The 23,808-nt window shown below is 37.1% G+C and overlaps 3 protein-coding genes across 3 annotated transcripts; all 3 read right to left on the bottom strand.

The window, feature by feature from the left end:
• Window positions 1-2,327: 2,327 nt before the first annotated feature.
• Window positions 2,328-13,071, bottom strand: LOC101307312 (uncharacterized protein sll1770-like). Its single transcript, XM_004302170.1, has 21 exons — window positions 12,495-13,071; window positions 11,754-11,889; window positions 10,790-10,956; window positions 10,393-10,513; window positions 10,154-10,254; window positions 9,625-9,723; window positions 8,663-8,773; window positions 8,487-8,566; window positions 8,315-8,384; window positions 7,195-7,268; window positions 7,017-7,086; window positions 6,789-6,877; window positions 6,142-6,266; window positions 5,253-5,333; window positions 4,674-4,734; window positions 4,487-4,541; window positions 4,296-4,394; window positions 4,118-4,207; window positions 3,158-3,217; window positions 2,939-3,062; window positions 2,328-2,818 (listed from the first exon to the last, which is right to left on the bottom strand). Exons 1-20 carry the CDS (start codon window positions 12,939-12,941, stop codon window positions 2,946-2,948), a joined length of 2,253 nt encoding a protein of 750 aa, XP_004302218.1. The 5' UTR covers window positions 12,942-13,071; the 3' UTR covers window positions 2,328-2,818; window positions 2,939-2,945.
• Window positions 13,072-14,052: 981 nt separating this feature from the next.
• Window positions 14,053-17,970, bottom strand: LOC101307600. Its single transcript, XM_004302171.1, has 5 exons — window positions 17,733-17,970; window positions 16,010-16,849; window positions 15,164-15,567; window positions 14,495-14,564; window positions 14,053-14,368 (listed from the first exon to the last, which is right to left on the bottom strand). Exons 2-5 carry the CDS (start codon window positions 16,735-16,737, stop codon window positions 14,305-14,307), a joined length of 1,266 nt encoding a protein of 421 aa, XP_004302219.1. The 5' UTR covers window positions 16,738-16,849; window positions 17,733-17,970; the 3' UTR covers window positions 14,053-14,304.
• Window positions 17,971-19,540: 1,570 nt separating this feature from the next.
• On the bottom strand, window positions 19,541-21,923 carry LOC101307899 (acyl-[acyl-carrier-protein]--UDP-N-acetylglucosamine O-acyltransferase-like). The gene is made up of 10 exons (XM_004302172.1): window positions 21,761-21,923; window positions 21,544-21,668; window positions 21,260-21,368; window positions 21,080-21,172; window positions 20,863-20,979; window positions 20,594-20,677; window positions 20,203-20,307; window positions 20,004-20,090; window positions 19,791-19,919; window positions 19,541-19,556 (listed from the first exon to the last, which is right to left on the bottom strand). The coding sequence occupies exons 1-9, from the start codon at window positions 21,896-21,898 to the stop codon at window positions 19,800-19,802; spliced, it is 978 nt and encodes a 325-aa protein (XP_004302220.1). The 5' UTR covers window positions 21,899-21,923; the 3' UTR covers window positions 19,541-19,556; window positions 19,791-19,799.
• Between the last annotated feature and the right edge of the window lie 1,885 nt (window positions 21,924-23,808).

The raw sequence follows: 23,808 nt of genomic DNA on the forward strand, positions 1-23,808 counted from the left end.
ACCTGCTATATAGCTTTAGCTACTTCTTGTTTGTTTATGTTTCATACACCAACTTACACTATGAGATTATCAAAACTGTTACTCGTTATCGTCTTTCTGGTTTTATCTTCTTGTTCTGTGTCAGTACTTGTTCATGCGAAATTGGACTCCAATGAACTTGGGGTGATGAGCTCTACCAATTCTATCAGTGCTGTGAGTAATCTCTCTCTCTCTCTCTCTCTCTCTCTCTCAATGATCAGATCCATCATGCTATATATTGCTATATATGATTGAAGTACTGTTTGATACTTTGAGTATGTTAACGCAGGAAAACGTACTTGAGTGTAGTGAGAAAGGTGCTGACTGCAAAGAAGGGTCAAAAGAGAATGTTCTTGAGGATGAGGACTACATCTACACCAACTCTCTCCCTTAATTTTAGATTTATTTTAATTAATTAGTATAACTTCGTTAATTACTTCAGTGGATCAGCTAGTTCTGGGTATACGGTACTCAAGACTTCTATACAGAAATAATTTACTGGATGTCCTTCAAGTGAACTGTTTTATTTCAGGCTCAAGCTCTCTTCCTTTGTAGACGTGCGTATGAAATTGAAATGTATGTCTTAATTAAGAGTCCCTTGAGGCCTTAATGTTCAAGGGTGTCGTTTTACTTTTCCTCCAATTTTTTCACAAGTTTATTCCACATCGAGTTGTAAAGAAGAAACAGAATGCGGAGAGAACTCTCAATTTGAAACAAAATTAATCATAATATTACAGTAGTATGTCGTAATCTGACTCATCTGGAGTACTAAATTTCCCAAAATTTGACGTTGATGTCAATTAAGCATGATATATGATAGCAAAGATAATGTTAAACTTTCTAGTTTGAACAAGACAATACAATTAGCATGCATGCATTAGTCATGAAGCAAACTACCATAAGCGATCATCTACTTGCATTCCAAAGAGTTGTTAATTGACTCTGAGGTACAAATTACATGCATCTAACCCATCTTGAAGTGAGAGTAGCAGCTGTTACTTTGACCGTAAAATTGAGGCTAATTGAAACTATAAATTAAGGGGTTAATTATCTTAATCAAATCTTTGGACATACTTTTGGGATGGTGAAATTAAGAGATTAATAATGTCATGTCTGTCGTCCAATCTGGGTTCATATGGCCTGACTTTGATCAATATGGCAATGACTGTGATTTTATATCCAATTAAAAACGGAAGTCATATATAAGTTGGACATTGAAGATTTGATATAACAAAGAGATCGAGGGAGAGACATGGGAACATGATCACCATCTGGGAATCTCTATACAAATTAAGCTATATTATTCATGGCCTTCTTGGGGACCATGATGAGCTTTTTTGAACAAATATCCTGTCTTACTGTCCTAATTAATCATATTATTCTGTACATTAATATATCAAATCAAAATGTTCTTTTCAACACTTCTTGTCTTCTTGAAGTTAACTTCCCAGTGCTATCCATGTGTCTCAAGACTCTCAACCAATTCAATATTGAATCTGTTGGTGCAGGACAGAAGTGATGATGATGCTAGTAGCATTATGTTTTATCGTTTGTGAATATCTGAATAGTAGTTTTATCTTCTACTCGATCTCTTCAGAGAGAATATTTGCCATTTGAGCTAATATACAGGGGAACAAAACAAAATGCTACATAAGTGGAGAAGTCTCCGGTAAAAATCAAACTAGCCGGAGGTGATTTTTTTGGTGGAAAACCCATTTGCAGTTTGAGGTGAAACACAACCTTTCACTAACCTAAATCAATGAACACCCCCTTGTTTTCACCAGAAGAAACAAAGATAGTTCAAAAGTAAACGCCTACACCAGTACATAACTATTCCCAGTCCACCACCTACTGACCTCTTGTAAAACTGACCTATATAGTCTTGGACCAAAATATAGCGAAGGCAGACGACAAATAGAAACATGCCATTGATCCCAGCAAGCAGTCATAAGTAGATAAATGCATACATACAAAAAGAGGTAACCAAAATCGGATCATATAGATAAGTCGGTGTGCTGGAATAAGGAAGTGGGTGAATAAAACATCCTCATCCTTGTTAGAAACTGTGCAAGACATGAGCCACAAAGAAAAGGACCACTGCATAATTTGGTATCATATAATTATAAACACACTTGCAAAAGGCACCTTTAGACTACCCAATTCCCTCTAATCAACAAAAATGACCATAAGAATCAACTAGCAAGGAACACTCTTTTGGTTGCTTAAAGACAAAGGCAAGAGATAGCAAGTTGTTCCGAGCTTTACAACTATCTTCACCAACTGATACTTGAAGTACAGGGCACTTTTATCCAGGACTATATATTATACGGTGAGAATATCTGATTCCTTTTTTACATATAGTTACTTACATATGACCTTAACATTACAAAGAAAAAAAATCTACATAATACAGCATTATACAGCAATTATGCACATCCCACCAGGCCAAGTATTGATGGGGGGGCCAAAAAGTGGCAGTCTTGGCTAGACAATTGTTACAAAGACCTCTAGATTAAAGCTATTGTCATCAAACGGAAAACTGACGACACATCACCAATCAAAATGATAATAGTACACCTGACCTAATGGAGGTTCAAACTAGCTAACTCCTGCGTTCAGACAACTATTTTTGGTCTGAAAGTGTTTGTCTTCTCAAGATCATCACATGCTGGTAAGTTCGAGGTGCTGGATTGTATTGTTGATAAAACAACAAAAATCCAGGTTTTCCAATATCCTAATTTTCTTCAAGGATTGGAAGGTTGACAATGGATGAGCTTCCTATTACACAGCTGTAGCGATTCTGATAGGATGTTCACAGAAGATATGATATGAATGAGAGGGATCCACAAAGGCACGTGCAGTTGCATAAAACAAATTCTCTGCTAGAACAAGAACCAGAAGCATAGCGTACCAAACTTACCAATTGATTAGGCAGTCCCTGTTATCAACCGCTCCCGTTCATCAAACTTTTTGACCTTTATGATGCCAATAAGAACTTGAACGCCAAAAAATGCGCAAGAGATATATGCTGCAATGGCAGGCACCTGAAAAATATAGATATCACCAGAAAGCATTAATACAACTAGCACCCTGATGTCACAGAATGTCATGAAAATCAAAGGCAAATTTGATAACTTACTCGAATGGAATTAATATACAAGAGTGTTGCAAGGTTGATCAGGCTTCCAGCAGCAACAGCCTGCAAATCAGTCAATTAGAAATCAAATTACATAGATAACGCCTCAGCATAATTGTTTCACACGTTAAACCTACAGATTAGTAAAAATGTAACTGTTACAGAATTTGAACATCCTCCTAATGACAATTCATCACATTGAACTTATTATCTAGACCATATAAATTTTCAGTCTTGTAGAATAACTGCTTACACTCGTGTACAAATAACAATTTTCTAAGCTCATTACCTACACAGCTTGAAAATCCCAACTATATCAGTTGATTCATAAGCATGTCTATTCTTCAGGACTATCTCTCCACACCTGCCTACATTGGGCATTACATACTCTCAAACAATGCATACTGTGATTGCTACAATACTTTGAGATGTTGAACTAGTTGACCAAACATAGCCAGTTTCTTCTTATCATTAACACTTTTCTGATATAAACCATAAGAAGGCAGATAACAGATAGCAGAGAGACTAAAATCATGTGTGGTAAACATTCTTGAGACCTTAAGCTATGACACTAACAAATGATCGCACTTGTTCTGTGTGTGTGTGTGTGTGTCTTTCTCTCTCTCGCTACCAATGTGCGTTGTCTTTCCTTTCTAAATTTTATGTCAAATGACAATGTTAGTACGAAAATTGGTATATTTTGCTGCTTCCGGTCCTATCATCCAACAATCCTTACGATGATATGACAATGTGTATCACTGAAATGCATGACTTCAGTGCTTGGGGACATGAGAGCAGTAAACACATTTAACAAACTTGTCTATGTTTGATGGAATCTTGTCTAGAAATCATATTTTAATGAGAAGTTTTGTTGTGAAGTTATTAACTTGATGCACTTAAAAAACTTCAGAAAAGATAAGTGCTATGCATAATTGCACTAGCTAATGAGCCAGCTCAACTCACATTTCCAACAGTCTTCTGGACAGTAGCTACTCGCTGGAATGCCCTCTCAGATTCCAAAGTCCGAACTCTAAGCTTCAGATCACCTTGCTCCTAGAAATTTAATAGGGAGATCAGTCTGGAATCTACCATGGAGGCTGTCACAAAATATTCAAAATGTAGAAAACTTATTGATGAGTACCAATCTTTGGATAATTTCAGCAAGCTTTTCAACTCTGTCTGCCTGTCTAAATAAGTTATAGAATGCCTGAGATTGCCTGTCCCATCGCTTTCTAATGTCCTGTAAATAAGATAAGATTGACTGTAAGTATAGGAGTTTGCATTAGAAAAATTGTTAAACATGACATTATAATACAGAGGTCCAAGTTTTGCCTTCCAAACGACTTCAACTCCAGCTTCACGGAACTTTAGCAATTCCAGTGCATACCTACAAGGAATAGTTGCAAGATTTGTCAAATGAAAAAGGAAAAAAAAAAAAAAAAAAGTAAAATTTGCCATATATCAGGGCAGTTTTGATGGACCAAATCAGAAATAGTCGTGAAGCTAAAATTAAACTCACGGTTTGGCAATCTCAGTGATATCAAATCGAGGATCAAGACCTTTCCCGATTCCATCCAACACTGGAGAGAGAAAGAAACAGTTCAATATAAGATCACATCATGAGCATATATGATACTATATGTTGATATGTGTGTATTATATATAATATATGGAGAAATTAATTACTAGTCATCATTCCTTGGTTAACTTTGAAATTCAAGTTCACCATAAGTTGGATCAAATTCAAAAAGATGAATTCTTTAAAAGCTACATAATTGGATTTAATATGAACCATTGAATTTTGGTGAGACAATGGAAGTCATGCTCATCAGTGCATGAAATCATTATATACATATGATTTGGTATATATATAGATATGCAGGCATATGATTGGTATATATACATTAAAATGCATTTGCCTACATGCAGGAATACATTACATGATTGATATCAAATTATCTGTGGGCATATGGTTGGTATATATATGCATTAAAACTTATTTGCCTACATGCATGAATACTAATGATTGATGTCAGTTGCATATATATACATTTTCCTTATGGAAAGCTTGTTTGTCATCATATTTCTATTCAATTACCTGAGAATGCTCTTACAACGAATGTGAATGTCGCAGGAAATCTGAAGGGTTGGTCTGCTGCAATGGCTAATAAATCTTCCCCTGTCAAAAGAATGCATGTTATGAGTAGCAATAATGTTCGGTGGATATATGTACAACAGCCTAAAGTTCATCATTTGAGTCGAAAGTTTACATATCTATCTAATCTCCACTCAGATTTGGAGATCCAGGTGCTGGACAGAAACACATTTCCCTTAACAAGAGTTCAAACACTCAGACTCAAATGCTACATCAAAAGGACGTTTTTGTACTTTCAGGAAAGTAAACTTGGTAATTAAACCTATCTTCTTTTTCTATACGAGGTGAATAACCACATCATATACACAAGAGCCCTCATCACACAAAGAACATAAACAGCACGCAAATTTGTAGCTTCCCATAATCCTATATGTGTGACTTAAAGAGAAAACCTCATATTTGCGTATCCACAGACAGGTCTACCCAAAAAAATATATTTCAACTTTCTCAATAAGAAAATAATAAGACTCAAGTTTAACTATATAACCAAAGTACAAATACTTGACTGATTAAAAAACAGAGAGAGAGAGAGGTAGAATACTTGATCCTGCAAACTTGCTAAGACCATCAAGTTTGACTTAGCATGCTCAAACCAGTTTGAATGATCACTAAAACCAGACAGGTATATTTTAACAATTAATCATGACACTGGAGACTTGAGAGGCATGCAATTCAATATCAGTGTTGGATTTAGGCATGACTAAAGTTATAATTCATGCATTGTTACTGACCGGAAAAAAAAAAAGTTTATGTTCCATTAAATAGCTAGTTTCTAGATTCTGTAAACATAGTCAAAGTATATAAGATCCAATATTTGAATTAGATGATTTACCAATTGCAGCCAGCCTTTCCTTCTTTTTCATTATCTTCTCCTCCTTGCTCAGTGGTTTTTTAAATCCAAGTTCTTTTGTTGCCATTTCTCTCTCTTTTCTCTGTGCAGCAAGACGCTCTTCAAAGCTGCAAAAGTTTAGTCAGAACAAAATCAAGAAATAGAATCAGAATTTAAAAGCAGTCATTGTAAAGAAGGTATGCTTCATCTAACATCTTGTTTTTAAACCAACAGGCTGCTATTTTAAGAATTCCATCAACATCCAGTGCGTGTTGATGTTGGTCATAGTCAATCATATCACAGCCATAGAAAATTCGCAGCTATAAAACAGAATATCATTTGCAACTAATGTCAATAGGTGTGCGACATCCTAAACAAGACTCCAAACAGTACACTGATATAATCAGCCTTCTATTGTACTCATATTACATATCACAATTACTAGATTTCTTCTACAAACTTTAATAAATTTTACTTTACATAGAAAAAATATTTCCCAAGTAGGAAGTCCTACGTACTGTGAAAAGATGATACATGAACAATGGGATGGATAAAGGAAGTATGAACCACTAATTGATGTAATTAACAAAAGAAGGGAACACATCATAAATTCTAATCAAAATCTCAATTTTCGTATTTATTCAAAGCACCTCCTAAGGAAGAACTGTGCAGTTCGTCTGACAGCTGTCATATCTCCAGTAGGCACAAGAACACCCATTTGAATCATTGCCTGAAGAACCTGCAATTTATAAACAGTTCCACCCATAAGTTGATCAGAACCACAGATTGAAACCTTGATATAATTAAAGTGCTGGCAACAAAACCATCAGGGTTTCATCTACCAAAAGATCAAAACCAAAAATAGTAATAATTAATACCTTATCTGGATCCTTCTCATAAACTCCATAAAATGTTTCCAGCAAACCTTCTCTAATATTTGGACTGATACTGCAAAGGTATTAATATGAAAGTCACATTAATATAAAAAATCAATAAATTAAAGTAAGTGAATGATTAATGCCAGATTGCCTTTAGCAAGCACAGTCAAAGAAATACCTTCCCATCATTCCAAAATCATAAAAGATCAATCTTCCACCATTGACATCATCCACAGCAATATTTCCAGGATGCTGCATGAAGGGTAAGAGATAATTGTGGTTACACATTGCTAGCAGACCATAAAACCCATGAGGGATTACAAATGCATAAAAGCAAGTGCTTTTTCTTATTATGATACAAAGTCCCAGAAATTGCATTTTGGGCTACAACATATTGCAATCATAAATCAGCGTATCGTTCGAGAATATGTAGCTGAACCACAACAGTGAGAAAACAATTAAAAGAGGCCATACAAGCCATGAATTAGAAGTAGAAGTGATAGTAGCGGCCCTCCCTCTTTAGCCACCCACACAAACATCAGCAATATCTGATCCAAAATATGTTATAATATGAACAATACCATCCTCAACCAGTATTATATCCATAATTTAGCGCAGCTTTGGTTACTGTGATGAAACTAGGAACATCTCTTCAGCAATCACCAAAGTGGCTACTTTCAACCATCATCAGAACCACTGCTTCCTTCCCATTATACCCATCAGTACACCCTATGCTGCTTTTCTGCCCAACCCTTTGTACTACTACTACTAGCTACTCTACTACTGCTTTTGGCATTGCCATAATGCCAATAAAAACAAAACTATCCTCTGCATGCTTTAATTGTTCATGACTATAATTGCATGGCACTTGGTGTCTACAACAAACTGACAACTCATTCTTCCCAAACTTATCCAGCATGTAAACCGTAAAATTTCAGCTTTGCACCTTTCCAACTATGGCTATTATGAGTTTAGATAATGCATCTATATAATGCTATTGTCTATCATAGTAAGCTTCAATTCTATAGTCAACCATTTGTCCATTTCATCGTTTACATGTCAGACCTAAAACTTGATGGAGTTTCTAAACTAACTGCCTTGACCTTGAAGTTTGTGCAACAAAATTGCACGGGAAGATTTTCTTATCCAGAAGGAGGTCCCTACAATAGTTTGCAAAGTATCTATACTCAACTCTAGAACATAGACCCTAAATGCCATATTCAACTTTCATATTATTCTGTCATGAATATCCTGAACATGTTTTGGCACCAAATTTGAATAAAGAACAAAAGACTTACAGGATCAGCATGGAAAAACCCATGAGACAGAATTTGTTCCAAGTATGATTCAACAGCGTATCGCCCCAGCCTGAGGAAAAAACAGACTGATTATTAGAGGCACTTACTGAGAAAAGCTGGCACACATATCAGTTTGATTTCAGAGAGAATAAGGTAGTGAATTATATTGGACCTCTGGCGATCAACTCCCAATTGATCCAAAGCTTGTATCTTGTTTATTTTGATCCCAGGGACATATTCCATAGTTAGAACCTAATAGCAGTACCGGAGGGATTTTTAATAAAGACAATCATATTAACAAAAAAAAATTCCACTAGCTCAGAAGTCATTGCTGCTAAAATTTTAAACCTGTGGTGTGGTGTATTCCCGTACTATCGTTGGGACTTTTACATAATCCATGTCCTTGAAGTTACTTGCAAATAGTTCAGCATTATCAGCTTCCTTTGTGTAATCAATCTCCTGAAAATCTTCAGTCATTAGCTTATTTGCTAAATAACAATAGGATAAGTGTATTCAGAATTCTAAGACCAAAGCTTTGGACAATAAGTTCAAATTTACTGACACTGAAATCCACACAAAAAAGAATTGAGCAAGAAATATCTAACACTATAACTTTTTTAAGAGTAAGATCACACTAAAATGAAGCAAAAATAAAATCTAAGACCACAATATAGCGTGCAGAATGTTGTCATGCTGTATATCTATGTCTTCTAAAAAGTAAACAGTCTAGCAACATGTACCAAAAAAACAAGGCACATGTTTTGCCAGAATCTAAGTACAATTGGAAATAGAAAAGCAATTGATTGATGTCCCCAGCTTCACTTTAGCACTCAATATACCAAGGTTAAAGATACATATCGGCCCTCCTCTATCAAAAAGTATCAAAATTGAAAAGTATTCAGCCTCCCATGAGAAACTAACCAAACAAGACCTAGTTTTTCCCCATCACTTTTGCCATATCAATGGTTGAGTGGAGTTTCTAAGGCCATTATGTAACTCATGATACAATCAACATTGGACACTGAACCATCTATATTGAACCCCTTTACTATTTATGCATAAAATTAAGCTTCTCTCACATGATTTAGGTCTTACAATTATTCCCAAGCTTGGACCTTCTTATTCCTTTTCATGTGATAGGAAGTTTATCAACAAAAATAAAAACTAAGTAACTATAGCCCATACACAAGGGGAAAAAAATCACTTTGGACAATAGGACCTTCACCAAGACTTGAGAAAGCATGAGACTAACATGCCTTTAGGCTCAACATCCAATGCCAAAAGGTTCAAGCAATGGAGAATATCAATACCTGATATAAGACATTTGCACACTCATCATAGATAGCAACCCAATCCCTCTTCGCACCATCTGACTTGGGGTCAATTTTCTGAAGATATTCTGCAATTACCTGGACAAAAAAGAGATTGACGATGAAGTTGATGCTCTTAGAAATGCAATAGCGGAAAAGGTCAGGAGCTAAACCATGTACAGAAGGGTAAAACATGGATCAGCACAGGACAAACTATACTACAAAAATAAATATTATAATTATACAGTGTTTGTAGTTGAGTACTTAAGTCATGTACTACAAGATTAACATCAAAAGAAAATTCACAACTTGGCAGGCCACTGGAAGGAGAAAACACGTAAAAATAAATTCAACCATGACCAGAAATATATATCACAACCAAAATCCCACCCCAAGCATTACCCATAACTTAAGTGTCATGGGATGTGTGGAGTCGGGTTGATCTTAAGGCCAAATGTATTTGTAAGAAAATAAAAACTAAATGAGGAATAAAAATAATATAGAATTGCAAGGCAATATGACATCTGACCCTCAGGTTCTTCAGATCAATGTTGAAAAGATCCTTGAGTCCAGGCCTCTGTACTTTAATAACAACTTCCTTTCCCTTCAACCTTGCACGGTGAACCTGACCTGCAAATGGGTCATACAGTGTTCTGATAAATCATCTCTACTGATTTGAACTGTATCCGAGGAAAAGACAACACAACAAAACAAAAGAAATTGTCATCAAATTACTATCAGAAACTGCAGAAATGAAGTCAGGAGTACCAAGACTAGCAGCAGCTATTGGTTCATAGTCAAACCGATCAAAGATTTCATTCACAGGAGCTCCAAGCTCTTCTTCCACAATTGATACAGCAGTTTCTGATGGGAAAGGAGGAACTTGATCCTGAAAGTAAATGTGATTCAGTTGTCAATTAAGAATCACCCAGTCAATAAAGATGGACGCCTGCTTGTATAGCCAAACCTTAATCAATATGGTACTCGGTGTGACAACAAAAACCAAAAAGGAACAGCATCTCAAGTGTAAGGCTTTATGTTCAACAAATCTTTGTTGATATTTTAAGCGAGAAAGTTAAGTTATAAGATTACGAATGGGATATAAGCCGAAAAGAAAACAGTAGCAAGAATGCAATATATGATCCCAATGACATTTCCAACCAACCTGAAGTTCAGACAACTGATCAACATATTCTTGAGCGAGAATGTCTACCCTTGTCGAGAACTGCTGGCCAATTTTGATGAATGTTGGACCCAATCTCAGAATATTCTCCTTTAGCCACTTGGCAAGGGCCTTACGTCTTAAGGTTTTCTTTTCCTCTGTCATTCCCCCTGAACATTTACACCCCTTGAGTTAGCTACAAGCACCAAAACCTACACGCCTACACGCGTCAGCTACCTTAAACATGGATAGGCTACAAATTCTAGATTTCAAATAAAAATCAACACTTAGCCAAATAGTTGCTGTGGACCAATGGAAAGAAAATTATTATCAAACGGAATGGGTTATTGTGTTAGTTTTCTTTTGAATGGGTGCACTCATGGAAAACTTCCATGGAGGCAATGCAATGGTTGCATAGACACTGCCATGGGAGTGAAGTATACCAGGTTTTTTTTTTTCTGTTTTTTTAAATAACTTCAGAAATATTAATCAAGAGTTTACTTCACTGCCCCCATACTTTCCAAATGTGTGTAGTTTCCTTCCCATTAATACTGCACAACTGAATTAAAGGGATCACTCATTTCCAAGAGCTATTTGCTCTCTGTCTCACTTCAAAAGCATACAACTGCTCTCTGTCTCACTTCAAAAGCATACAACTGAAAAAGCTAAGAAGAGAATGATCAGAAATCAACCAGCTCCAAGAAACATTACGCCTCTTCCTTTGAAAAATATTGTAAGGTTCCCTCTAAAACATTGATCCAACCTACTATTTGTACCATACATGGAACTTTATCCTTCCAAATCATGCCACTACCCAAGAACTTTAGTTCTTAATATACTGACAATGTAGGCAGGTTTATTTCTTGCTTTGAAACATTCTCCTATACTTTTTTTCACTCAGAATTCTTAAATGAAGGAGAATTCAAATATCGCACTATTTGAAATTCACCCTATTGGAAGGACTAACCTCGATATGTGAATTTTTTAGTGTTCCACCAAGCCTTGACAAGGAAAGATACAACAAATCCCCATATTTCCAAGGTCCTCTGAATTGTTGAGTAAGTTTTGAATCTACTCCAACGGCCACCAGGTGCAACAGAGACCTGCAGAAACCATATATTACTATTTGCAGCACAAGCACATACTAAGACTCAAAAATCCACATAAAGCAACCTAAAAAATCTGAACACTAAGCCATAAGGTATTACATGGGCACACAGCTATATACTGTCCACATATGCCATATGCTTTCCAAGAAATTCTATTTATCATTTTATCATTCAGGAATAACTTGCACATTCTAAACAACCAATAATCCACTAACTCTTTAGAAAGTCTTGAGCCAAGTTCTTTCGCTTACATTTACTCTTGTTAAAGTCTAAGAACCCGCCCTCACCTTATAAATGAAGCCAGCTTTAGGGTAACAGAAAAACACAACTGCACATTGCTTAATCTTTTATACTATAACAAAAAACAACAGTTTCCCTATCTTCTCTCTCTCTATCTTAAGAGACTATCTTAAATAAACTAGCAAACTGAGACTGCATTTGGTGGCAAACAGTAGGGAACTACAAATTAAACCATAATTTCAAATCCATCTCAACAATTTCTCCGTTTCTGCAAAGTAAGCAATTTAGAGCTCATTTCTAATACCAAAGTCCAGTACCATACATTCATCGCATACATTCAAAACCCGGATCAATCATACCTCAACTTTCGGCATTCCACTGTTCTTAAACCACGCGTCTTCCTTCCCAATCTCCTCAATCTTCCTCTGCCTGCCTTCCTCCTCCGCCTTCAAAACCTCAACCTCCTCCACCACTGCCGTCCCCGCCGCCCCATTCCCATTCACATACTTCACCAAGCTCCCATTCTCACTCAATCTTCCATTCGTATACTTAATCGCCGCGCCATTGGAGCTGTATCCATCACCACTCACTCCATTCACTTTCCTGATCAGCTCCGCCTCCCTCTCCTCCACCACCACCACCCCGTCGTCCTTCGCCGCTCTGATTCGCGATCGCAGACCAAACCTCGGGTGCCTGTAAACCGACAATCTCGAAATAGAAACTGTAGAGAGAGAAAGCCGGCGTTTAGGAGTCGTCTGCGGCGAGAGAAAGGTGAGCTCCGGCAACGGTAGCGAGCACGACGCCATTGCAATTCAGGTTTTCAGAGCTTCGATTAAACCCTAACTTTCAATTTTCATGGCAGAGAGAGAAAGAGAGAGATTGGGGAAGATGGAGAGGGGAATGAAGAAGACAGAAAGTCTGTTTTTGAGTGAGGACTGGAAATTAGAGAGCATTAGTTTTATTTTTGTGGAGGAAAAATGGAAATAAAGAAAAATGGAGGGAAGGGGTGGAGGTGGGGAGGACACGTGGCGATTGGATGGATTGAGTTGCGGCCTTGCGGGGTTTTGTGATTGGGTGTTTCGACTCCCGCCATAGAGACGTTTCGTCTGTGTCGAGATTCTCTCTGTTTGGACGCTTTTAGGCTTACGTGTGAGAGCCTTGAGAATTTCTGAGCCTCGAGCTTTTTCCAGTACACTGCAAGAGCCAAGAGATTTTTTTTTATGAAGATTGTCAATTGTGTCACTCGATTACACTCAGTATAAGACTGTTTCTGATAACCACAGTAAAATAGTCTAGTGGTTCTTGTTTAGTTGGGTATGTTCCTAAGTTCAAATCACAACACTGTCCAAAGTAGCCATAGGAGAGGCTACAATGCCCTACTGGTGTCCGGGTCCCCAGCGGATTAGTTCTTAGGCCTAAGAAGTTTTTGGGATACCGCGATCTTGAGTCAAAAAAAAAAAAAAAATTTCTGAGAGGTCTAAAAGCCGCTAAAATTCGATGAAAGTGATTTTAGACGATAAATCAGTTGATAAGTAATTCTCAAAACTATTTTAAATGTTTCTGAGACGGTGCGATACACATTATACAGTTTTTTGTAATTTTTCATCAGTTCAATAGTGGTTCTAGCTCTTCGGAAACAATGATGTGACACTTGTCTTACCAAAATGAAATGTCGCTTTGGGTATTTTTGATTTTTGTTGTATATGAGCTTGATCTTCAAACGACAATGGTGATTTGTGTGAGGCATTTAGATGACAATGATGTATAACACTATCTTCTTTTTTTAAAAGTACAAGTTTTACAGGTGGATGCGCTGTAACTTACAGTTCCTCCTCGGCGTTGAGAGAAACTATAGATAGAAATCACAAGAATGAACATGATCGTCTAGAACTAGAAATGTGTACAAAGTTATAATGTAATGAACATTATGGTTTCTTATTGACAAATATATGGATGTATGAATGTATATCTATCCAGGAAATTAACACATTATTACATTGGGAAATGAATGCTAATGTACATGACCTGCTACTGATATGAAGGATCTGATTCTTTAATCATACAGTGATACAGAGCTAAATCTTTACTCCTACTCGTATAAATAGGAGACCTGAGTTGCTGCTGGGCATAAATCCGTCTAAAGTTGCATTGATTTAATAACTTCATGAGTCACCTATGGCGGAACTTGGGCCGAACAGTGATCGCACCTGGCCTCAGCTCTTCAAAGCGATATCTGCAATATGAAATTTCACCGTTAACCAAACTAACAATCTGCAACAAACCTATCGTACCAAAGAATATCAAGAAACTAGTCTATTCTGTTGAGCATAAGCATTTGGAAAAAGGAAAGACGCATCACCCATTCTCACTAAGGAAACTTCTCACAGCTGTTGGAAGTGCAGCCTGTCCTCGGCTATGATTGCCTATACCTGCAAGTGTAAACTGTTGGTCAAATACAGGGATCACATTTGAGATCTCAATTGTACTCTGAACAAGGCATCATCAGAGTTAGAATCTAGCTTAAGAACAGGTGAGTGTCATTACGGATAACAAAAGCGTGATATACGACACAAAATGACAAAGTAGGGTTCATATCAATCATTTTGAATGTTCATACAAAAGTTGTTTTGATGCTGTTGGCCCTTGTAAATTAACCGAAATACAAGCATTGGAGAATGAAGCGATTCTGATGAAAGAGAGTACGCAATCTAGGGTTTTCACATATTTATCCTCTCTTTTATCATCATGCCACTTTTTATTTTGTTCTCTAATCAAAGATTCATCAAGAGTATCCCTGACCAACCACTCTCATGAGTTCATGACAATAACTAAAATGACAACAACACCACTCTCATGCTAAACTAAACCAAGCAATTCATGTAGTCATGCAAATTAAGAATTATTTACAGAAGATCAAGAAGATAGTGATTATTTTGCTGTGGAGTTGGTACTTTACTTTAAATATGCAAGGTCTATGCAATTAAAAACCTTTCCTACATAATATAGATTCAGTAAATGAAAGAACTACCTGTTATGACTTGTAAGGATGTTGGTCTTTGTCTTGAAACCTGCAGTTGTTCCACAATTTCTGTGTCCGTGCAACTAAAAGATTCAACTGATGAATGTTGAATGTTGCTTTCCATCTTAGCTCTGTTTGGCAACGCTGAATGATTAGAAAGTATTTTCCTTTCAATTTTCTCCAGGTGTTCTTGCAAGGCACGAATTGCTTCTGATGCATGAAGACCATGTAAATCTAATTTCCAAACATCATTTTTGCTATTCCTGATACTTAAAATTTCCTTAGCTGCCCTGTTATTAAGGCTTTCAGCAGCTAACCATTCCTCTCTAGCCTTGATCGAGTATTGTTGAGCAGAATAATGGTCACCTCTTCCAAAGGCATTAGCGGCAGCTTTTGAATGCTGAGACGCTGACCTGGTGTGGGAAAGAAAAAAACGTACATTTCATCAAAGAAACTTCAATTCTAGGATATGGTGTGGGAAAACGTACATTTCATCAAAGATTTTTTTTAATTTTGTATCCTTATCAATCATTTAGCAACTAAAAATATGATAAGTTGATACGGACAGCAAGATGCTAAACAACAGGTTCCAATTGATAACTTGTGCATATTTTGGATGGAGAAAAAAAAAAACAAGAACTGTAAATGTCGGCTGTTAGAAGAGAGGAGGTGGATCAGTAGTAGGAGAGGGTTCAAGTTTATGACATCAGTTTGTTCAAGTTCAAGGATAGTTCCTCTTTGCTAATTTTTCATATGATGACAATAGGCAAAAGCTGTATAGCTTCACTGTAGGTATACATAATGACAAACAATATGGCACTACCATAAGAAAGTAACAAGAGCCGAGCATTATACCTCATCATCCTTAATGCGTCTTTTCGTATCCTCAAGTAAACATCATCCTCTTCCCACTCAGGTTCAATGGGTACAGACTCCAAACTACTAGTAGTCAGTTTCACATTTCCAGCATCATTAGAAAGCTTTTGTCCGTATAAATCATTGTCATTTGACCATTTTATGTTATTCTCTTCGAGACATTTCTCGATAGTAGAGCTGAGTTCAGCAATGTCAGCAGCAGATTCTGAAGAAAAACATTTATCGCTCAAGGAGGCATCCGTACTGGAATCTACTCCTGAAATACTGGTTTCCTTGTTCACTTCAGACCTGCTCGGAGAGACCATTGCTTTTAACAAATTTGAGGCGTTAGTAATATCATTATCCACTGCAGCCATGATATCCTCCACCAAACTATCATCGGCCCAAGAGTAATGATCCTTGATCTTCTTTATGGAAGATCTCTGATCTTCCACGGGAGTATGCTTCCTACTAGAATTTCCATCTAATAAGGATCTTTCACCATTTCTGTTCTCTGCCAAAGATGAAACATCTACAGAAGGGAGAAATACAGATGAGAAAGGTTTTCTGGGAGCCTCATCATTCCTCAGTACAGTTGGGTGCAGAGACTTGACAGTGGACACTATAGGTGGGAAAGGATCCTCGTCAATTTGAGGCGCCCGGCCTTTCTGACGCTGTTTGAGGTCAAAGGCAGCCCAACCATGAGACTTGGCCTGCTGTTGTGACATCTTCTTTTGTAAACATATAGAAATAATAGTCAAGTACAAGTCACTTTGCTAGCAAAATGAGTCCGTAACTTGTACTGACCCACCGACAATTGGATATAATGAAATCAGGAGCCTGCCATGCAAGGAATAAACTTGGAAATTCTATACAAAAACAAAAATCAAAACAAAACCAATCGTGACTTTTAGACAGTGTACAGAAGTTATGCAGTGTCCAAAAACTTTCTAGTGACTTCCATTGTAATTCATATATACCAAATGCCATCACAATCCACCCAACCCCAACTTCCCATACATTGTCCCTTTCTACTTCACTAATAAGTAATAGCCGGTTATCTCTCAACAGGAACAAAAAAGAGAGAAACGAAAAAAAAAAAAAAAATAAGGATAAGCTGTGGTGATATTTCCAAATGTAAAACAACTCATGTTTTCCTTGATCTTAACATGCATTGTCAAAGCTTATATATTTGTTTGACACATGTCTAGTTTTATCTAACATGACTGAAGCTCTTATTTGTGCCGAATATACAGTGACGGGACAGTCAGGAGCTTCGCAATATTGGCCTGTCATTCTCAACCTTTTTAAAACTAGAAACTTAGCTTAGGGAGCCTAGTATGAGCATATGCCAATGCTGCATAAATCTTATAACAACACACCATCCCCACGAGACAAGGACGCGAGTGTTATCTTCATATCTTTCCAAATAGTTGTGTAGAGAATATGTATATATTGCAATGAATGAAACTCTAACTGCTACCAACTTCACTGAATTGCTTACTTCCCATGGAATATAATTCCTACAATTCTGCAGCTACTGAACAACTATTAATTCTAATACAGGATTTTCCATAATCCACAAGGAGTTGAATTCAGCTAAAGTTCACAGCTTGAAAAAACCTATCCATTAAACACCCGTATAAGCTTTGTGGGGGATTGATCTTGCAGATAACAAAAGGCGGAGGATGTATTTAAACGAAGAAAAGCATAAAAATGGTACCTTGATTTGTAAATATGAAAATTCGATAATGGGTTAGGTGCTATTTGGGAAGACTACTCCAGGGCGTTAATCGATCGGACGGCTGAGATTTGACCGGAATTGGAGGGAAGACGGCAGCTTTGAACAATTTGGGTGAATCAGAGGAACCAGTTTTGCAAATGATATCCATAAAATCTAAGTGAGATACGGAGCAAAACTGGAGACTTGGGCACAAGAACAGAGACAGAAGCAAACAGGGGATTTGATTTGGGTCGATTTTTGTTTTTTAAAAGAAGCCGCATGTTCTGACTTCTGAGAAGAAACCGTTAACCACCGCGCTGTCTCTCCCTCAACAAAGCAAAGTTAGTTTCATGTTCCATAGATTTTGCCCAATTTGCCCTTACAAAAAACTATAACATGTATTTCATGTCCTGGCATTTCACACCAACCACACCGGTTGTACTCAAAGTTTGTCTTTCAATGGAGCATAAACTGAGATTTTAGATGCTCTCATTTTTATTAAAAATTTTTGTATACACGACGTGTATTTACACGACGCAATCTTAACTGTTTATAACAATTTATATGTTTGACCACTATGTTTCTATATTATTTCTTCTAATAATGGTCCAAGTCAAAATCTTATTATGCAGATGAGGAAACTTGGAAAATTCCAACCATTTGGACGCACTGAAAAAGTTATATCATTCTTAAGGTTTCACAAAACCTATGGTTAATTTTGAAAATTTGAAGTCAATCCTAACATAGATCACAAGGAATTTGGAAAGCTGGTGGAATCTGTATCAGAGATTGTAAATGAAAGGTTAATGTGAAATTCAGACAAATAAAATCTTTCTAGTACCATTCATATTCATATTATTATTAGCTCCGTTGTTAGTGAGCTGTGGTTTGGTTGGTTAAGGTGTTTAACTGACAACTTTGAGGTCATGGGTTCAAACCTCACGACATATGTAGGGTGTGTGAGTTATTAATAAAAGTTTTTTTAAAAAAAATATATATATTATTATTAGCTCCGTGTAAGAAAGGAAGAATAGTATTCAACAATGGATTGAAACTTCTTTGATTATTAGTTTCAGTTCCTGAAGCAAACCAAGATGCTGTAGTCAAATGTCACAAGATTGTACAGCTAGCATTTTGTCTTTATAATCATATGACCTTCAATTGATTATCTGCAATCAAAATCAAGAAGTAAACCAATGGATACTGAGAGCTGAGAGAATTCCAAAATGGAATGATAAAGATTTTGTGGATTTGCTTTTCAAAGAAGCAAACTTCTAGAGTCAATAATACTCAAAGGCTTCTCTCAAATTTTAGTTTCAAAATGATCCGACTGTCTTATCAAAAGGATAAATTGAAAATGAACCTAGATGTAAACAGATGAGGCACTACCAAATCAATTGAGATCTAGGACTTTAAACATTATTCAAGAAATAAGAAAAACCCAATTATGAAACCAAAAAACGTAGAACAAATCACATTCATAGGAATTTATGTGAACTGGAGAGACCAATTTGTTTCTACAAATATGTGCTTCAAGGTCAATGTTACACCAAAAACTGTTTGTTTTCATAATTTGAATGAAATTGCACAGTGTAATCTACACGAAACGGTTGGCAAGCTGATCTTAAAGTTAATTCTTGTAAGGTATGTATGCATCTGAATCTTCTCTTTGTATTGCATCCTGTCACTGATTCTTTCATCAAATAGCGAGAACTGTCACAATAAATCTTCACTAGAAAGGAAACCAAAGCTTGTCTAGAGTCTTCATATAGCATATCATCAATGCACATCATCAGTTTTCAGAAAAGCATTAGTATTAGGTTACTGCAAAAGAAGAAACAAAAAGCACATCAAATGCATTATTCAGAAGTAAAATGTCTTTTTCTTTCTAGATGTGAAGCATGGATATGGATATTGGTGAATTATGATGATAATGTTCTGTTAGTTTTTACATGTCAATAATGTCTAATAGACCCTATAAAAAACACTAGATGAAAAGGAGAGAATGCTTTGATAAATTAAATATCGCCATAGTAAACACAGAATATGTAAAATGACCTAGTGCTTTTAAGAGCTATTCCAATGTCTGAATTTGCACAGTCCACGTCTTTTTTCTCTGAAAGAGTCACGGATAGACTGCACCATGGAGCACACAGCAGGTATATGAGCCAATTTATCATGGAGCTCCTGCAAAAAGATTTAGCTACTTTAACAGCAATATGAAGTATAGATTTTAGTGAGAGAGGGTGAGGATGTGGTTGAATGTGATACCACTTCAGCAAGACGTGCTTCAAAACCACTGGAGTTTGCATCAGCAGGCATGAATATCTTTTGGTAAGCTGTTCTAAGGCTTCTGATCTGGATCCTTGCCAAAAGGGATAAGATCTCTTTAAAAGTGAATTACATATTAAGATAAAATAAAATAAATTAAAAAAAAGTGAACTGAACATAAGTTGATTGACACACAAACCTCTGCCACTGTGAATCCATGACGCCGAAGACCCTCAAGGTTTAAACCATGGAGCTGAGCTCTTTCTCCAGCAACCATCATGTACTTTGGAACATCCTGTGCAATCTTTTATGCATATGAAACATGAATATTAGATCAATGGGAACGCTAAAAATATATGTTCTTTTGGCTAGACTCGTAAAATCTACTAGTCTAAAATCTAAATCAGCATATCTTCAGATCAAAGAAATCAAATTATAGCAGGTAAAAAATGCAGAGTGCACTGTTTCAAGTACTGGCACCAAGGTATTATTTCAGTGATGCCAAGTCAGTTACCTAGCGCCTCTTGGACATGAGCAATATAAAAAGACAGCTTACGCTGACGGAGGTAAAAGGTAAAATTATGTCATACCACAGAGCCACCGCCAATGAAAGCGAAAGAACCAACATGACAGAATTGATGAACAACAACAGCCCCTGCAGTGTGAGCATAATCCTACATATGAAATGCAACTATATATCAGATTCTGCATGCAGGATGGAACTCACAGAAGTATGCATACTTACATATATACACAGATTTTACTTCTATGAGAAACAGGCTAAGGGTACATTCAAATATAGGAACTAAAAGTGTAGGGATTTCAAATGACAAATTGTGGATTCAAAGTAAGGGCTTACTTCCACCACAACATGGCCTGCCAAAAGGGTATTATTCGCAAGAATGATGTTGTTTCCAACCTTGCAGTCATGGGCGATATGGCACGAACCCATGATAAGATTGTTATTCCCAATAACCTGATCACACAACGAGAAAAAATGAGAACAGTAATGAGAGCATGAAACTCAGTACACAAGTAGAAATGAGCAAGCTATAAGCATATGGTCATCCACATACTGTAGTATCACTTGACTTTGAAGACCGATGAATTGAAGCATACTCTCTGATCTCATTATTGTCCCCAACATCAAGAAAACATTCATCCCCTGACTAACTCATAAAAACAAACACAAATCACCAAACTTGGTCTCGAAAACTCAGAATCCTATTAACTTCCGATACATTATCAAAACTCACCTTGTATTTCATGTCCTGGCATTTCACACCAACCACAGCATGGTGTCCAATAACATTATTGCAACCCAGCACAGTACGCCCCGGTATCTCATCACCCACAATGGCACCACTGCCTGACCAATTTTTCACCACATTCAAAAAGTTCAAAACTTTAAAACCACAAAATGAAGCCCAAAACTTGAATTCTTCACCAAATTGAAAAGGCTTAAATCTTTCAAACACCAAATGAACTAGAAACCCAAAATGACAAAGAAATCAAACAATGCATTACATTCAAAACTCACGTCATCAAAACGCAACGCTCCCCAAGTTGAGTATTACCAAAGACATGGCTTCCGGGATGTAACCGGCAGCCATTTGCGAGCTTCACGGACGACCCAACAGTACAAAAGGGCCCAATTGAAATACCCTGTTCGTTAAAAGCAAAACCCACAAGCACCACAATATGAGTTTCAAGCATCCGTGAGTAGCTTAGTTTGACTGAGAAGTGAAAGAAAGTACCTGGCCGAGAACGGCATTGGGGTGAACTATTGCAGAGGGGTGAATGACGGCATCGGAAACTGTGTTGCAGGAGAAGCGTAGAGAGCTCTGGTTGTTGAGCAAGCGCTTGGCGCTGAGTTTGAATAGTAGTGCACGCATGGTGTTCGACCGCTGACCTCACTCAGACTCGGACACTGGCTTTGCTTTTTTGGTTACAAGGACACCGGCTCGCGTGTGTACCACGCGCAAACGGACTATATGTGTAGGAAAAAAAAAAAAAAAAACGAGCTACAGACTCAGTAAAAATGGTTTTACCAAAAGAGAAGGGTATTTTGGATTTCTAATTAAGCTTCATCATCCAATTGATCCTTTTGTCACGTTCATGTTCAATCATTCATGTTTGTGAGTTCCCATGGCTTCTCTGGTTTTCAACTTCATTTCAAGGTATCGACGGTGTAATCAATCATGATTAGAGGCCGGCGGTTTTGCACTTTCAGGCGAGGAAGGTGGGAGATAAGCTGAGGAGGAAGAATTTCTGGGTGTGGAGAAAGGGTTGAAGAAAGTTAAAGGTTGAAGTAGAAAATAAGGATTCAATATGGTTTAATATGCTTCAATGTATTATTCTTCTCCATATAGGAGGTTTATATAGAGATACAATTGTAGTGCTAATAGGAAAATATTTCCTACACCTATACATAATATTCAACCTACACATACAAAGAAAGTAAATATATTTAATATATTCTACACTCCCCCTCAAGTTGGTGCATAGATATCGATCATGCCCAACTTGCCAACCGAGTTGTCAAACACTTTCCTTGACACTCCTTTTGTGAGAACATCTGCTAATTGATCTTCCGTATACACGAAAGGGAAACGAATGATTTTCTTGTCCAAGTTTTCCTTAATGAAATGTCGATCTACCTCCACATGTTTTGTCCTGTCATGTTGAACAGGATTATGAGCAATTTCAATAGCAGACGTGCTGTCACAATGCAAGTCCATTGGTTTCTTGAGTTTGAAACCCAATTCTTTCAATACATTACGAATCCATAGCATCTCACAAACTCCATGCGCCATACCTCCAAACTCTGCTTCAGCACTTGATCTTGCAACAACTTTTTGTTTCTTACTACGCCAAGTTACAAGGTTTCCTCCAACAAATGTAAAATACCCAGATGTAGATCGTCTGTCAGTCTTATCACCAGCCCAATCAGCATCTGTGTACCCTACAACTTCTGATTCACCCTTCTTTTCAAATAACAAGCCTTTTCCAGGTGCCGTCTTAAGATATTTTAGAATACGATACACTGCATCCATATGCTCTTCGCTGGGACAATGCATAAATTGACTAACCACACTCACAACATAAGCAATATCAGGTCTAGTATGAGAAAGATAAATAAGTCTCCCTACTAGACGTTGGTACCTTCTTTTATCAGTTGGAACTTGATTCGGATAGATGGCAAGGTTGTGATTCATCTCAATTGGTGTCTCAACAGGTTTGCAGTCAAGCATTCCGGTCTCAGCTAACAAGTCAAGTACATACTTTCGTTAGGATAAAGAAATCCCCGTCTTTGACCTTGCAACTTCAATTCCGAGAAAATACTTCAACTGTCCAAGGTCCTTCATCTCAAACTCTTTTGAAAGGTACTTCTGTAGAGCCTCCATCTCTTTTGGGTCGTCTCCTGTAACAATCATATCATCAACATACACAATCAGAGCGGTGATCTTCCCCTGACTACGTTTGATGAACAAAGTGTGATCTGAGTTGCTTTGTCGATAACCAAATGTCTTCATTGATTTGGAGAATCTTCCAAACCAAGCTCTAGGAGACCATTAATATATTCTCCGCCATTGTCAGACTGGAAAACTCGAACATCCTGTTGATATTGTGTGGACACCATCTTATGAAATTCTTTGAATCTAGAATAAACATCACTCTTGTTCTTCAACAGAGACACCCAAGTCGTACGAGTACAATCATCAATAAACGTCACAAAATATCGGGCGCCAGAGAGAGAAGGAATTTCTGCAGGACCCCACACGTCAGAGTGAATCTTCATAAA

The sequence above is a fragment of the Fragaria vesca genome, linkage group LG6 (genome assembly GCF_000184155.1).
Source record: "Fragaria vesca subsp. vesca linkage group LG6, FraVesHawaii_1.0, whole genome shotgun sequence".
Lineage (NCBI taxonomy): Eukaryota > Viridiplantae > Streptophyta > Magnoliopsida > Rosales > Rosaceae > Fragaria > Fragaria vesca.